The 16278-nt window shown below is 42.8% G+C and overlaps 1 protein-coding gene across 1 annotated transcript in view; it reads left to right on the top strand.

The window, feature by feature from the left end:
* The window catches only part of LOC105991899 (leucine-rich repeats and immunoglobulin-like domains protein 2), a 68181-nt gene extending 58307 nt beyond the window's left edge, over positions 1–9874 (top strand). Inside the window, exons 11-14 of the mRNA XM_013024643.1 lie at positions 625–1074; positions 1677–1826; positions 5493–5783; positions 9132–9874. Of these exons, the coding sequence (XP_012880097.1) occupies positions 625–1074; positions 1677–1826; positions 5493–5783; positions 9132–9319 (1079 nt within the window). The 3' untranslated portion in view covers positions 9320–9874. The remainder of the gene's footprint in view (positions 1–624; positions 1075–1676; positions 1827–5492; positions 5784–9131) is intronic.
* The last annotated feature ends 6404 nt before the right edge of the window (positions 9875–16278 follow it).

Below are 16278 nucleotides of genomic sequence, written 5' to 3'. Positions count from 1 at the left end.
GTTTTGTTTTCACAGTGCTGGGAATCATGAACAAAGCCTTATTTATCTTGGGCAAATGTTGTACCATTAAAATGTACTTGCAGCCCCAGATTTAGATATTTTTTTTTGCTTTTTGAGGGAGTGTACTGGGGATTGAACCCAGGATCTCATGCATGCTGTGCAAGTATTCTGCTACAGCTCTGAGATCCTCATCCTTTTTCACTTTGGTTTTAGACAGGATCTTGGTTAGTTGTCAAGACTGTTTTAGCCTCATGTGTGTCTGGGATTACAGGTGTGGATATCCAACTCAGATGTAGATTGTGGGGCCTGAACTTTGGGCCTGGGCGCTGTCCCTCAGCTCTTCATTCAGCTCAAGGCTAGTGCTCTACCACTTGTGCCACAATGTCATTCCGGCTTTTATTCTGCTTGTGTGGTGCTGAGGAATCGAACCCAGGGCCTCATGCATGAGGGGCAAGCACTCTACCACTGAGCCACCTTCCCAGCCCTTTTTAATATTAACTCCTAATTGTCCCATGAGTATACAGAACTGCACATACCACCACACCTTCAGCAATCTCATTCAGTAGGATTTCAAAAATAAAGTTGTCTTAAGTTGATTTGTTTTGCTTCCTTCCTTCCTCTTAGAAACACCTTCATTCATTCGCCCTCTGGAGGATAAAACAGTGACCCGAGGTGAGACAGCGGTGTTACAGTGCATAGCTGGAGGGAGCCCGGCCCCTCGCCTCAACTGGACGAAAGACGATGGGCCACTGCTGGTCACCGAACGACACTTCTTTGCCGCGGCCAACCAACTTCTCATCATTGTAGACGCTGGGCAAGAGGACGCTGGGAAATATACCTGCATTATGTCTAACACCCTTGGGACAGAACGCGGCCATATTTACCTAAATGTCATTTCGTCCCTCAATTGTGACTCTTCTCAGAACAGCCTTGGGCATGAAGATGATGGCTGGACCACAGTTGGCATTGTCATCATTGTCGTGGTGTGCTGCGTGGTGGGCACCTCCGTGATCTGGGTCATTGTTATTTACCACATGAGGAGGAAGAACGAAGACTATAGCATCACAAACACAGGTGAGTAGTGCCCAGTGGCCACCTTTGGCTTGAACTGGGGTCCTGTGGTGCAGTGTCTCATGACATCTCAGGGGGTTTCCTGGTAAAATGTTCACTTCCTTGATATGACAGAACCTCTTTGGGGGAGTAATTTTAAAACTTTGCAAACCCCTTCCCTCTCCCAAAAAATGCGTTTATAAATGTGCTATAAATTCATCTTTTTTAGTGCATGTGGTTCAGTCCCATCATACTTTTGCTATAAGGAACAGTATTCTCCCTAAGATGAGAAGATACCCAGCAAGATAGATTGAGAAAGTGACTGGAGGTCAGGTTTTAGTTTTTCCCTTTTTTGGGGTCAGGGTGGGGGATTCGGTGTGGGGAGGTGTGTGGGTCTGCACATGCTAGGCAAGCATGTGCCATGATACTAAACCCAGCCCTCACTGTACTTCTAAAGTGAAGCTTGAAGACAAAGTCTAGTAAAATCTAGTCTTAGAAAAAGTATAAAGAACTATTGGGGTCCCAAGTCTGTACCTTTTCCTGGCCAAATACAAATTTGTAAAATTGTCTTTTTCATGTTGGCTTCAACTGCCTAACTTTGAGACTAAATGATGTCTGTTTTCCAGAGGAACTCAATCTGCCTGCAGACATTCCCAGCTACTTGTCCTCCCAAGGAACACTGTCCGAACCCCAGGAAGGCTACAGCAGCTCTGAGGCTGGCAGTCACCAGCAGCTCATGCCTCCTGCCAATGGGTTTGTACATAAAAGCACTGACGGTAAGGATTTTCTAGTTCGTTACAGTTTCACCCTATTCCATTTCTCAGTGTGTACTTTCTCCATTAACCTATGCCAGTATTTTTACAGTGAGAGACCTAGTGAAAAATACCTAGCCTCACGCAAAATAGATGCAAATTTGACTAAAGTCTTAAGAAAACGATATAGTAAGGAGAAGTACATGATTTGTTATAGATTGAATACAGAGCCAAAGCTCCTAAATCTCTCTTAGGGAAGGAAGGGGAGGGTCTAGGAATTATTTTCAAAAATCTCTTCTTTTTTAGGATATAAGCATCCTTAAGATCATATCTAAGGGACATTTAATTCCCCTGCTGATAAGTAGCTATGTAAAGTTTTTTCTTTTTTTTTAAATACTTCTTTATTGTAAAAATACTGTACAGAGAGGTTACAGTTACATGAGTAAGGTAATGAGTACATTTCCTGTCGAGCATTGTTGCCCTGCCTTTGTTTTTCCCCTATTATCCCTTCCCTCCCCAATCTCCCCAACTTCTCCCTCCCCACCACCAAAGTTGTAAAGTTCATTTTCAACATAGTATTAGACTTTTATTTTTTGTGCACAGCTGGTGTTTGAACTCAAGGATTCTTGTTTTCCTGGAGCTTTTTCACTTAAGGGTGGCATTCTACAACTTGAGCCACACCTCCACTTCTGGCTTTTTGCTGGTTAATTGAGATATTGTCTCTTGGATTTGTGTTACTGGTCTGGCTTCAAACCATGATACTCAGGTCTCAGCCTCTTGAGTATTTTAGTATTAGGGGCATAAACTACTGGTTCTCAGTGGACTAGTTTCTGCTTTAGATTCTTCGTTTCCTACTTACTGGCTGAGTAATTTCAGTCAAGATCTTCAGTCACCTTCATTGTTCCTCTAGCTAGGAATGGACTGAGGATAATAGGACATACCTTGTGAATTATGTGTAGAATGAGTTAGCACATACAACTGTTAGAACAGTGTCTGGCATAGTGGGAATGTTCACTAAGAGTTATCTTTTGTTTTTTCACATTCTTTATTGTGACTAAGTGATTACATAGTTTCCTAAATTTCACAGTATTGTGGATAGTGATGCTTAGTTAAAGTCACAAACACATTCTAACTTTCATGTGGCAAATTGTCTATAACATTTATGAGTTCTATGAGCTTTGCAGTTCAGTTATTTCTTCCACATTGGGTGATATGTACATTTCTTTTGTTTTGCATAGCATCACCTGTTCCCTCTTTCCCCCTCGTTCCCTCTGCCATTGAGTTGCTTAGTTCATTTTGATCAAAGTCCAGTGCAGCTGATGGGTCCTGCTGTTGTATGTTTTTCCCTGATTCCCTCTAGTTCTGTGTCGTCCTCCTGGTTTCCCTCCAGTGTGCACATATATACCATATATGTGATCAGTAGCATGGGGTTATTTAGTAGTGATTCAACCAGATGAGTGAAAGTCCTTTGTTTCTTAAGCCTTGTTAATTTTGTAGCATCACCTTACGTTTTGGACTTACCAGGGAGACCATGTGCCGTTGGCTCTTTGCTCTTCTTGGCTTACCTCACTCAACACGATTTCTTCTAGCTCCATCCGTTTCCCTGAAAATGTCATTAAAATTTTTGTCCTTTCTAATGACTGCATAATATTCCATTGTGTATAGATACCACAATTTCTTGATCTATTCATCTGTGGTGGGACATCTGGGTTGTTTCCATATCCTGGCTATTGTGAACAGTGCTGCAATAAACATGGAGGTACATGTGTCCTTGTATACTGGTTCCTGTTTTTCAGGATAGATGCAAGAAGTAGTATGACTGGGTCATAGGGGAGATCAATACTTAGCTTTCTGAGGACCATCCAGACTGCTTTCCAAAGTGTTCGTATAAGTGTACATTCCCACCAGCAGTGTGATAGGGTCTCTCTTTCTCTGCATTCCCTCCAATATGTGTCGTTGGCTGACTTGAGGATGTGGGCCATTCTTGACTGGGGTAAGGTGGTATCTCAGGGTTGTCTTTATTTGCATTTCCTTTACAACCAGGGATGGTAAACATTTCCTCATGTGTTTCTTTGCCATTTTTATCTCTTCTTCTGAGAAGTCTCTCTTTAGTTCACTTGCCCATTTAGTAATTGGTTTCTTAGGTTTGGTAGGGATTAGTTTCTTGAGTTCCCTGTATATACTGGATATTAACCTCTTGTCTGATATATTGCTGGTAAATATTTTTTCCCAGTTAGTTGGTTGTCTTTCTAGCTTGGTTGATATAGCTAAACTTTATTTTAAGGTAGTCCCATTTGTCAAGTCTCTCTCCAATTTGTTGTGATCCTGGGACTCTGTTCAGGAAGTTCCTGCCTGTGCCTATAAGTTCAAGTGTCTCTCCTACTGTGTCCTGCATAGTTTCAGAGATTCATGTTTGATGTTAAGGTCTTTGATCCGTTTTGAATTGATGTTGGTGCATGGTGATAGACTGGGGTCCACTTTTAGTTTTCTGCACGTGGAGCTATGTAAAATTTAAATAAAACAGAGACCATCAGAGATGTGAAAAATGTTTTCAGTACTACCTCTCACCCTTCCCTGCTTCTCCTGCCTCACACGGGAAGGTCAATTTGATTGCTAACTAGTTCTCTTTCTAGCTTTGTGACCAAGAGCAAGTTACTTAAGACTTTAGTTTGTTCTTTATTTTGGTTTTGTTTTTGAGATAGGGTCTTGCTGTATAGATCAGTCCAGCCTCAAACTCTTGACTGGCTTGCCTGCTCCCTCTGAGTGTTGGGATTATAGGCATGTACCACTGTACTTGGCTGGTTTGCTCATTTTAAAACAAAGAAACAATACTCCATTCAGCATTTCCTCCAAGATTGTTACAGATATTTTCAACACATCCTTGTACGTCAAATGCAGTACAAATGATTTGCTCTTCAGAGATGTCTTTAGTCTTTTAGCTTTTCAAAGGAAAAGGAAAATATCTGAATTTTAATAGATTATCTTTGAAATCTGTGAGAAATGTTACTCACTATATTGCTCAAGCTGGCTTCAGACTTGCCCTCCTCCTGTCTCAGCCTCCCTAGTGCTAGGTTTGTCTCCTGTTTAGAAGTTCTGTTGCTTGATGATGAGGGACTTTTTCTTTAACATAGTCATTCCCTTTTGTTTTCAAGTCACCCACACATGGTCCAGCTGGATTCTTGACTAGGGGTATTTTTAGCAGAGGTGTTGCTTCTTGACTCAAAACATACTACATCTCATGAAGCACAGTCACCACTCTCCATTCTCCGCTTTAGTCTGCTTGGCCAAGCAGATGTCTTATAGCTCAGTGCCAGCCCTGCCTACGGTCTCTTGATCTGAGTTTGGCCCCTCCAAGCTGGACAGAGATGTTTTGCCCTAGTACTTGAGAGCCTGGGCTCTAGAACATCAACCTGAGTATTGTAGCCCTTCCTCTGGCAGTATCTCCTTCAGTCAAGGTATTCCTCTGTCTGGTGGTCATGCCCAGTGTAGAATGAGGGTTGGGCAGCAGTACCAGCTTCATAAAGGTATGTGAGGATGGCACAAGTTCATTCACAGTTCATTCACAGTTCCTTGATCCACAGACTTGAACTTCACTGCACTGGTTAGTAAGTGCATAGGAAATCCTGTGTTGACTGGCAACCACAGTCCATAATAGAAACACGTTGTGGCTCTTTCTTATGTGGTCCTCAGGTGGCCCTGGTACCCGGGTGATCTGCTCAGATTGTTACGACAACGCCAACATCTATGCAAGGAACCGCGAATACTGTCCCTATTCCTTCGTTGCTGAGGAAGACGTTCTGGACCACTCTCTCTCCAGCCTCATGGTGCAGATGCCCAAGGAGACATTCCTGTCACTTCCTCCCCAAGAGGTCCCTGCCCTGGAGAGCCTGATACCATCCATAGACAGAGAGCAGGCTGCCTTTCCCACCAACCACGAAAGGATGAATGAGAAGAAACTTCCCTCCGTGCAGATGAGCAATGGTAACACAGGCTTTCCTAATTCTTTTGTTTGTTTGCTTTCACTTCTACCTAGGAGATTCCCTCCTTTGTCTGGGAAGTACTCTCATTTGAGAGGAAGCAAGTGAATTGGTATGACTAGAGAAATCACCACTGCTAACTGAACTCACATCTTTGAGTTAGGACATCTTCACCTGTGGGACAAGAATAGCTCTTGTAGAGATGACACTTATCTCCTATCTTTAAATAATTGAGATTTGAAATGCTCATGACATCATCTGGTCATATTTGGTGAGGTTTTTGACTGAGAAGACTTGGAGATGTTCTCTTCGGTTCTTGTTGTATGTGACCTGTTTGTGCATGTATGCATGAGGACCAAGGCGTGAACTCAGGATCTCCAGTCCTTGTTCAGGTCTCACAGCTCAGTCTGGCATTTTGCTTCTGTGCCACTCTTTTCTGGTTGACTGGAGATGGAGTCTTGAGAGCTTTTCTGCCTGAGCTGTCTTCAGAACACTGTCCTCTGGGTCGGACCCTCTCAGTCACTGGGTCACAGGTGTGCCAGTGGCACCTGGCATCGCTTGGCAGGTGTTCTCTTTCTTTTATGAAACATGGTTGGGACTCAGTGGAAGGGCAGTTTTGAGGTTGTGACTTATATGAGCCAGGGGAAGAAGTATATACAAATGGTGGTCACTCAGAGTATCAGGCCAAGGGTCCTATTGAACTTGTCTTCTGACTGTCGAGGCTTTTTTTTTTTTTTTTTGGTCAGTCCTGGGGCTTGAACTCAGGGCCTGGGTGCTGTCCTTGAGCTTTTTCTCAAGGTTAGCCTTCTACCACTTGAGCCACAGTGCCACTTCTGGCCTTTTCTGTGTATGTGGTACTGAGGAATTGAACCCAGGGCTTCCTGCATGCTAGGCAAGCACTCCACCACTAGGCCACATTCCCAGCCCGACTGTCTAGGCTTTTATTGGCTGTTATTTCCTGGTATATCAGAGCATGGAAAATAAGCCAGAGGGTAAGAATTACAGGTTTTCAGAGGAAGGTAAAGAGTATGGTGGTACTTAGCAGCAATAAGTGATTAACATAAGACTTAAGATGTGCTCTGTTGTTCTTAAGAGACCAACTTGGAAGAGTTCTAAAGAAAATATAGGTCAGAGAAAAGTACTGCTAGTGAAGTCAGTCTCTTTTTTTAGGTAGATTAGGGCAGTACGAAGGTTTGAACTTGGGAACTTGCGCTTCTTAGGCAAGCACTCTACCACCTGAGCTGTGCTTCCAACCCTGTCTCCAGTGGTTATTTTTGAGGTGGTCTTCCTTCCCACGTGGGTGGCCTTTAAACTTTGAATTAGTGTTGGACACAGGCACAGGCCCTGTGTCCAGCTGCCCTCTGTGAAGATGGGGTCTTACAGACTTTTCTGCACAGGCTGGCCTGGAGCCATAATCCACCCCGTTGCCACCTCCCACATGGCTTAGGATGTCCCCACTGTGAGTTGAGGAGGGTTTTTTTCTGCCTGGGCTGGCCTCAAACCACAGTGCTCCTAGACTTAGCCTCCTGAGTAGCCAGGAGTTTAGGCATAAGCCACTAAACCCCGGATGAAGTTAACCTCTTTATATTCAGGGTCCATGAAAGCAATTTACCATCATTAAATCCATCTTTCCACTTCCTAGAAGAGTTAAAGACTTAAGAAGAACCAAAGTGGGCTGGGAAGGTGGCTCAGTGGTAGAGCGCTTGTCTTGCATGCATGAGGCCCTGGGTTTGATTCCTCAGCACCATATAAGCAAAAAAAGAAAAAAGCCGGAAGTGGCGCTGTGGCTCAAGTGGTAGAGCGCTAGCCTTGAGCTGAAGAGCAGACGGACAGCACCCAGGCCCAGAGTTCAGGCCCCATGACCAGACCCCAAAAAAAAAAAAAAAAAGAACCAAAGTATAATGCATCTTTTAAAAAACTTTTTCTTGGATGACTTAATTCTCAATCTAGTCTGAAGGAAAGTAGATCAGCAAATAAGAGTAGTTGGGTGATTGTCTCCTCTTTACCTCAGTGCTTTTGCTCTCGCTGTTTAAAGGTGTGGGCTAGGTTTGAGCATTACCTTAGAGCGTGTTTGCATTGCAGTCATGGGCAGGCAGCTCACCCCTGTAATCCCAGCACTTGGTAGGCAGAGATCAGGATAACTGAAGTTCTAGGCCAGGCAGGCAAAAACTTAGTGAGACTCCATCTCTACACAGTTAAGTCAGACGTGGTGGCACACATCTTTGTCTCAGCTAGACAGGAAGCGTAGGTAAGAGAATTGTGGTCCAAGGACCCATTCAGGCAAAAAAATGTGAGATCCTGTATGAAAACTAAAGCAAGCTGGGTGGCAGTGGCTCATGTCTATAATTCTAGCTATTCAGGAGGCTGAGATCTGAGGATCGAGGTTCAAAGCCAGCTCTGGCAGGAAAGTCCATTGAGACTCTTATCTCCAGTTAACCACCAGAAAACCGGAAGTGGCACTGTGGGTCAAGTGGTAGAGTGCTCGCCTTGAGCTGAAGAGCTGAGGGATGGTGCCCAGGCCAAGAGTTCAAGCCCCATGATGGACAAAAAAAAAAAAGCAAAAGAAAGACTAGACGTGTGGCCAAGTGATTGAGTGCCTGCTGAGTTCATACCCAATACTGCCAAAAAGAAATGCATTCATAATCCCACCCCAGACCTAATGAATCTGAGTCTACATTCTAATAAAACCCTCAAGTTATTCCTGTGCATATCAAGACTTCAAAAACCTACTTACTTTTTACATTGATTTCATTTTTATTTGTGGGTGTTTATTTCTCAGATTAATTAGAGCTATAAAGTTAACATAACTCAGTAAGCAGTCCTTTGGAAAAGAGCTCATCACTCTGGTAAATAAATGAAGATGCATTTTTTTAAAACCAAAGTTCAGATAATCTGATATAATATAGGTGCTTTTTATTATTTGTTACTAATTGTTTGGTTCTTACATACTAGAATTTAGAAGAAATGATTGTTTATTTACAAAATGTGTATCATGGAATTTTCATGACAATATGTCTCTATAGTCATTTTCTTTTTGTGAAGAGTTCTTAAGTTTCAAAGCAGCAAATCTACTGACTTATAACGAAGAACATGAAATACACATAGTTTCAGGTTAATGGATTTGATAAAGAATAGTTTCAGTTTTTATTTCATTTTGTTTTAACTGTGGATAAGATATTTTTAAGTTTGTTTTTGTTTTTAATTGTGGCAGGTGTGCCTTTGATCTCATTGCCGTTAACTCAGGGATATCAGGTGTTATTTCTTTGAAGATTGGGTTAAAAGTCCATTAGCTTTTAGAAAATGAAATCTGAAATCATAATAACCACTGATAATTCTTGTTCTTTGTTCTCAGGAACAGCGCAGCGGCCTCTGTGGAACATAAACAAAGAACTAGGTCTACCTTCTCTCTCCTCCCCTCAGCCTCATCCAAAGGAGGGTCTGGTGGAGAGGGTCCCTGACTGTTCATCCTCCATGCCGGCCCACAGGTTACACGATTTCAGTAGGACTCGAGCCATTCAAGATGGTTGTGAGGGCACTTGAAGCCCTCTCCAGGAAGAGAAGGGTCAGAAACTCTAATTAGTTTTGTATTTACTACCTCTGCGTCCGGAAGGAACCCCAAGGTCAGCGCTGGTCTTACCTTTGTTTCTGACCACACAGTGTAGGTCTGGCCGTTGTGCGGGCTTATTCCTGATGAAGGGAGGGAGTGGCTGGTGGATACATGGATCAAAGAGGAGTATTCGGGCAAATGTGCTTCCTGGTGGCTCCTGGGGTGTGCCCAGGTGTGCATTGCCCACCAGAAAGAGCCCCATTGCTGCTTGTCCCAGTTCTAGAAGGATCCTGAGAAAACACTTCTACTTTGATGTTCTCTTTGCCTTCCGAGAAACAAAAATAACTTGGGAGCCCTCTGGAAGGCGAGTGTGACTGGAATTGTTGAGAGGTTTTAAGCAGACAGTTCAGACAAGGCTTTGATATTCAAGGTCTGCAGCAAGAATCCCAGGTTTGACCAGTTGATACCAGGTCAAAGGTTTTGTATTCCCTATTGCCTAGGGATGCTATTGTAAATATATGTGCATTTATAAATAATTTTTCTATTCATTGGCTTTGTGTGTTAGCTGAGATGTAAATACTTTTGATATGCCAAAACTACCACGTCTAGTTATATTGACATCAGCTTCTCAGATCACAGGTTTTGTAAAACGTAATGAGTTCTAAAAACATGCTTGTTGAGAAGTGGTGTCTCTGACCACTTTGTGCATGGCTGATGGTTCACATGTGCCATCATTTTCCAACCTCTGACAAGTGCCTGAACACTCCCTTTCTAGCCTAAAATGTCTTGCTCTTTCCCAGCCTGCAGCCTTGTCCCAGCAGAGTGAGCACAGAAGACCTGTGTGGAGACAGTTCCTTCAGCAAAGGACTTCCCTGACAAGGAAACCAAAGATTCGCTTCCTTTCTGGGTTTCTCCTGTTTCTTGTAGTCTTCTGATGGGCAGACATCTTGGGAAAGGAAGAATGCTCTTGGGAATAGAGGAATGTACAGAAACTCCTACCTGTACTAGAAAGCTTGGGAGTGACCCTTGTGTTGTATAACTGATTGTTTAAGCCACAGAGTTTTTTTTGACTTTTGATAGCAAAGAGCTTTATGTAAGCATAGAACTTAACACTAGCGAAGTATAATGGACTAATGTTCTTTCTTTGTGCTTTCCGATTTCCTCACATAGGCTACTGTTAGTTCTGTCCTCTAAATTGAACATTAGTTACTAGACAACTGCAGTCTCTTAGACATAAAGATCTGTTTGTAAGTCTTCATGCATTTTTCAGGATTTAAGCTCTCACAGTTTCTCAGCTTTCTGTCAGAGGGCTTAGCTGGATTTCATACTTACATTTAATCCTGAGGTTTTTCTACATGTACGTCAGTACTTCTTTGGCTGTTAATACTGCTGCACTCTCTGTGTCATCTTTGAACTGTCAGTTTCTGTCCATTTTTACTTTGAGTTTCTTACATATGACAGTTTGCCTATGCCTTTGATCTGGCACATGGCAGGGTGAGTTCTTTTACTTCCTTAGGCCCCATCTTTCTCATTTATGAAATGAAGCATTTTGCTAGATGCTCTAAAGCCCTCTCCAGCTGAAATGTTCTATGAATGTGCAGTTCCCTCCAGTCAGAGGATTATGCTACTTTCATAAAAAGCTGCTTTCACCAAGTATATGTTAGCCGAGAATGAGAGTGATGCTCGCTCTAACTTGAGCCGGATTTATTTCCTCCATAGCAGAAGCCGTGGTCTAAGAAACACTGGCCACTGCTCCCTAGAGCAGCAGGTCCGAGTGTGGGTGGTAGTGGCACACGGCACCATAGCCCTGGAATCAGCTGAGAGGCGGGCCCCTGATGGTGCACTCAACCCTGCTTGCACATGGTCAGGCAGGTTTTCCTGTGTGCAGAAGGAAGTAGGCGTTCTACCAGACATCACACCCTGTCAGAAAACAGGCTGTGAACCAGTGCATCCATCCCTGCTGACAGAGGTCCTCTGGCCAGAGGCGTGTGTGTGTGCTCCCACATTACATCACCTAGATGGCTAAAACCCCTTCCTAGATAACCCTCACTTGTAGGAATGACTAGTCGGGAATCAGTTTATATGAGAAGAGCCTACCTCTCTGGTCTTACATTGTTAATAATAATCCTAGAAAAAGGAATTCCTTTTCAAAAATGCATACATTCAAATGTGCATACACATTTGACCAAGGGTACCCTTTACTTAATGGGACTGGGAGCTTATTAGTAGTACAACGCTTGCCAGTGCTAAGGTAATCGGGGACATATGCAGAGTAAGGCAAAATGAAATGAAATGAAATACTCGGTTACACTTCAGTACATACATTCTCTTGATTTGTGCACCTCTTACACTGATTTTCCAAGTCTCCCTGTAAGGAGAAAATGCATTTTCATTGGACTCCACCCCTAACTGGATCTATAGCTAAGCCATTGGCTCTGCACCTGGTGATTTGTAAGTGCTCTGGTACAAACTGATGACCCAAATAAGAAAGGAGTATCCAAACCTCAGTTGCCCCTAACATCCACCTCAGCATGCTTTATATAAGCCTATCTGTGACTCAGCCTTTGTGCCCAAAATGAGTGCCTGCACATTGCCCACCAAGGGAATGCAAAAGAAACAACATTTAAATACATTTGCCTGTGAAAAGGGTGTTGATAGAAGTCTGCTGCGAGGTTATCTTATAGATGACAGGAGTCATCTATCGGGCGGTGAGTATACACTCAATAACTATCAGCTATCAATTACATTGATCTAATAATTGGAGTAATCAACCTTTTGGGAGAAAGGTACAGAAGCTAGATAATTATCTGCTACTAATATCAAAGAGATTTTGTGGCCTATAATCCTATACTCAGGAGGCTGAGGTCTGAGAATCTTAGTTTGAAACCAGCAGGGACAGAAAAGTCCATTGAGACTGTCATCTCCAACTAACTAGTAAAATGCTGGAAGTAGAGGTGTGGCTCAAGTGGTAGAGCACTGGTCTTGACCAAAAAAGCTAAGCAAGAGCTCGAGGCCCTGAGTTCAAACCCCAAGACTGGCAACATAAAAAGACTGACTCAACAAAGAGTCAGACATGGATTTATGGGCTTATTCTTCCAAAGAAATCTAAAATTATTAACATAAATGGCATTACTATAATTTGAAAAAAATTCAAAGCCCGTATTCTATTGTAGCTCTCCCTTTTCTACTATTTGATATTTTCAGCCTTGTGTTTGCTGATCTATGGGACTAGTTGGGATGGATTATAATTATGGTGTTTATTTTTATACTTAATATTTTACCTCACTGTGATAATATGGCCTTTTCTGGTAATTCTATCCACAGAAATGCCAGACAAACAACGGAACAGATAAAATTGATAGATATCCCCCCACTACTCCCCAGGTGCTGAGTGTTGAACCCAAGGCTTCTTTGAGGCCAGGCATATGCCGGTCCCTTGAGTTGTGTCCAAAGCTCTAGGTTTGCCGTCATTTTGACTAACATCTTATGTCTTCTCACTTTGATTTTTCCATGCAAAGATTATAGGTATAATTGGGGAAACCATTAGACCTTACAAGGTTGAGCTAAGGATTTTTATTTATTTATTTGGCAACCTGAGAGTAACTTTTTTGATTATGTGGTATTTATTCAAGTTTGACAGGTATGCTCTCTACCTTCTACCTAAACTACTTTTTGGGAATGTAATCAAAATCAACAACAGCCTTGATTCTATTTTTCTCTTTTTTGGACAATTTCCTGGTTCACTGACAGAAATAACAAGTTCTGAATTAAGGAATAGATTATGCACTGGTCATAAAACAACGTCTGAAATCAATACAAGAATCATCTGGAGTTTTTCTGAGAATCTAGAAGATTTGTGGGAGATGAGAAAGAGAAAAGGGTGTGTGTGTGACCTAGGCCTTGTATTTCAAGAGTTAATATCTGGACCCATTGTCGGGATTGTATGTTGCTTCACAGAGGTTCTGATAGCCCAGGTGAAGAAGAAACACTTGACTTGTCTCTGCCTTTTAGGGGTATAAGGAGGAAAGTGATCTTTTACCATCAGGAACAGTTTTGAAACAAATTGACCTGCAGTTGGGTAAGGGCTCTTAGCTATGCATTGCGATCTCTTCATTCATGGGAAGGGTTACTGCCACCCTCTACTTTCCTTTGGTTCCACTTTTTTTCCTTCCTAGAGTATGTCAGTCTGAAAAACCCCAGTATTAACCATGTCCAAAGGGAAGTAGAGGCCAGGCTGTTCAGCTTGTCCCTTCTCTGCATCATCCAGAAGAATGTAGATTATAGGGTGTGTATTCATCCACTTGTCTGTCTACTGTAATGTCTCAATAAAGCTTACATATGGTCTCCTGTCTTCCTGTGTGAGTTTGCATCCTTTTGAGAGAATCTTCAAAGAGTGGAGCAAACTAAAACTAGAAGAACTGCTCTCTAGTTCTTGCTGAGTGATAGGAGACTTGAGCTGTGACCGGCTGTGCCCTGGACCAAGCGCTGGGACACCACTATGTGTTCTGGATGTCCTTGTAGTGCAGTCTTGGGAGATGCCCAGAAACGAAGGTACTTCATGCTTTATGAGAAGGGAGTCATGGTATTTTTTGCACAGAGATGAGCCCAAAGGCAACGTTATTTTAACTTGACAAATGTTGCACTGACACTTGAATGTCCGTATATAACTTTATAACCCTGCCAACTCAGGGGGCTGACCCCTTCACAAAAGCCAATTCTTTGAAGACAGAGCTCGTAATTCCAGTCTTGTGTCCATCTGCATTTTATTCCTTATGAGCTCCTTTCCATCGACATTATTTTGTTTGAATCGCAATAAAAATCTTAGCATTATTGGTTATAATTTTAATCGATGTATTTTGTAGTTAAGGAAACTAACTCAGTGTAATTAATACATCTCTGGTGTTAAAGCTTTTGGACAAGTCAGAATTTGAATCCGGATTTCCTGACTGGGACACAGGGATTTTCTGATACTTTCTAGCTCAGGAATACAGAATGGTTCCAGCGTGAACATTTTAATCAGAAGGTACTTCTCTGGAAGTTAACTTTCTCTAAATTGCTTATGGGAAAATAGGATTACCATTTGTGTTCTCGTATAAAGTAAAATACAGAACGAAACAAACACTATGGTTTTGTTTTTCATAAAATAAATGAGCATGGAAACCTAAAACTACTGATGATAAAACGCCCAAATTTGCATAACTAGTAGAGAACCAGGAGCTGAAATTACATCATGACCTCAAACCACAACTTCTTTCTTTAAGGGAAGTGAGATTTTTGTCACTAGCAAGCTTTTATTTATTTATTTTTTGGCTGACTTGTGTTTCCCTCCCCTATCCTCAAAATCATGTTGGTGCCTACTTCAAAATGTTAGTCATATTTCATGGAAAAGGGAATATTTCTGACTTCTAAAAGAGTTCTTAGAACTTGAATACTCTTGAGAAGTAACATTACTAACACACTCTAAAGAGGTAACTAAGTTGAGCTGGTCTGACTGTTGCCTTCTAAGAAGAGAGGCTTGCACAGCAGACGTGGGGTACAGGGAAGATGGCCGAGCACATGGGCAGGTGGAGAAGGTGGCCCCTGCCACCCAGACCAGTTCACACAGTGCCCGGGACTCCTTGCTTCCAGAACTCTGGGAAGAGGGAGAGTTGAAGCCACCCAGGCTATAGAATGTTTTTGGCAGATCTGGCAAACTAAATCAACAACCCCAGCAGGCTAGTTTTGGTTTTGGTATTTTTCCCCAGATGTATTGACTTGTGCTGAACCCTGGTGACCCACATCTATAATCCTACCTCTCAGGACCCTGAGCTCTGAAAATCACAGTTCAAAGCCAGCCTAGACAGAAAAACTCATGAGACTTCAGGGAACCACCAAAAAAGCCAGAAGTGGAGCTGGCTCAAGCAGTACCAGTCTTGAGTGAAAAAGCTAGGGGACAGTGCTAGGTCCTGAGTTCAAGCCCTTGTGTCAATACACACAATAAATTGTCTCAGGTTATGCAACTAGCCTGTGTTCACATTTGTACAGGTCAGGATGGTTGTGCAAATGGTGGAAGGTACTGTGGGTGATTCCGTCTGAGGTCTGAGGAGAGAAGACATGAGCATGCTGCTGGCAGCCTTGCCACTGACCCATCCCTGGGCCTCCAGAATTTCAAAGACATCTGCAACTCTGAGCCAAGCTTGGCCAAAAGCAGGAAGCCTGGTGTAAACAAGTGTGTCAGGGGCAGAGAAGCAGGCAGGACACTTGAAGCACTCAAGTGAGCTTTTTTTTTCTCCTTTCAAGGAGAAACCAGATTTTGATTCTGTCCATAGAATCCCGAGTGTGAGTAGTTTCATTTTGTCTCTTCTAAAATGCTCCATCAAAGCCACCAAACTCCTCGGTCTTGAAAACACTGGAGACATGGTTACGGTTGGCAGTGGTAGACTAGCTTGAGTTACTTATTTTTTGGAGCCAGTTCCTGAGATGCGTTGAGCATGTATGTTCTCTGTGTGAGTGGCTCGTGTGGGGAAGAAGCTCTTCCTGGCGTGGGTCATTGCTGCTCACTGGATCTGTTCTTCATGCATGGAACAGGGTATCTCAGCAATGACACAGATGCACTGAATAAATAAAATTCACCTTGAATTTAACTCATGTGATGTTGAGAACTGTGGCAAGGAGGGGGATGGTACTGGAGCTTGAACTCAGGGCCTGATCCCGATATCCTTTAGCTCTACCATCTGAGCCACAGCTTAAGCTTTTTGCTGGTTAAGAGTCTAGGATCCCCAGATCTCAGCCTCCTGAGTTGCTAGGATTACAAGCATGAGCCACAGGTGCCAGCAATGTTAAGAACTTTTTTTTTTCCTGCCGGTTGTGGGACCTGAACTCTGGGCCTGGGCGCTATCCCTCAGCTCTTCAGCTCAAGGTAAGCTCTGTACCACTTGAGCCACAGCACCACTTCCAATTTTTTCTGTATGTG

This window comes from Dipodomys ordii, unplaced genomic scaffold (genome assembly GCF_000151885.1).
Source record: "Dipodomys ordii isolate 6190 unplaced genomic scaffold, Dord_2.0 Scaffold78, whole genome shotgun sequence".
Taxonomy (NCBI): Eukaryota; Metazoa; Chordata; class Mammalia; order Rodentia; family Heteromyidae; genus Dipodomys; species Dipodomys ordii.
The sequence above is the reverse complement of the archived record's forward strand: the minus strand, read 5'-3'. Positions and strand labels throughout refer to the sequence as shown.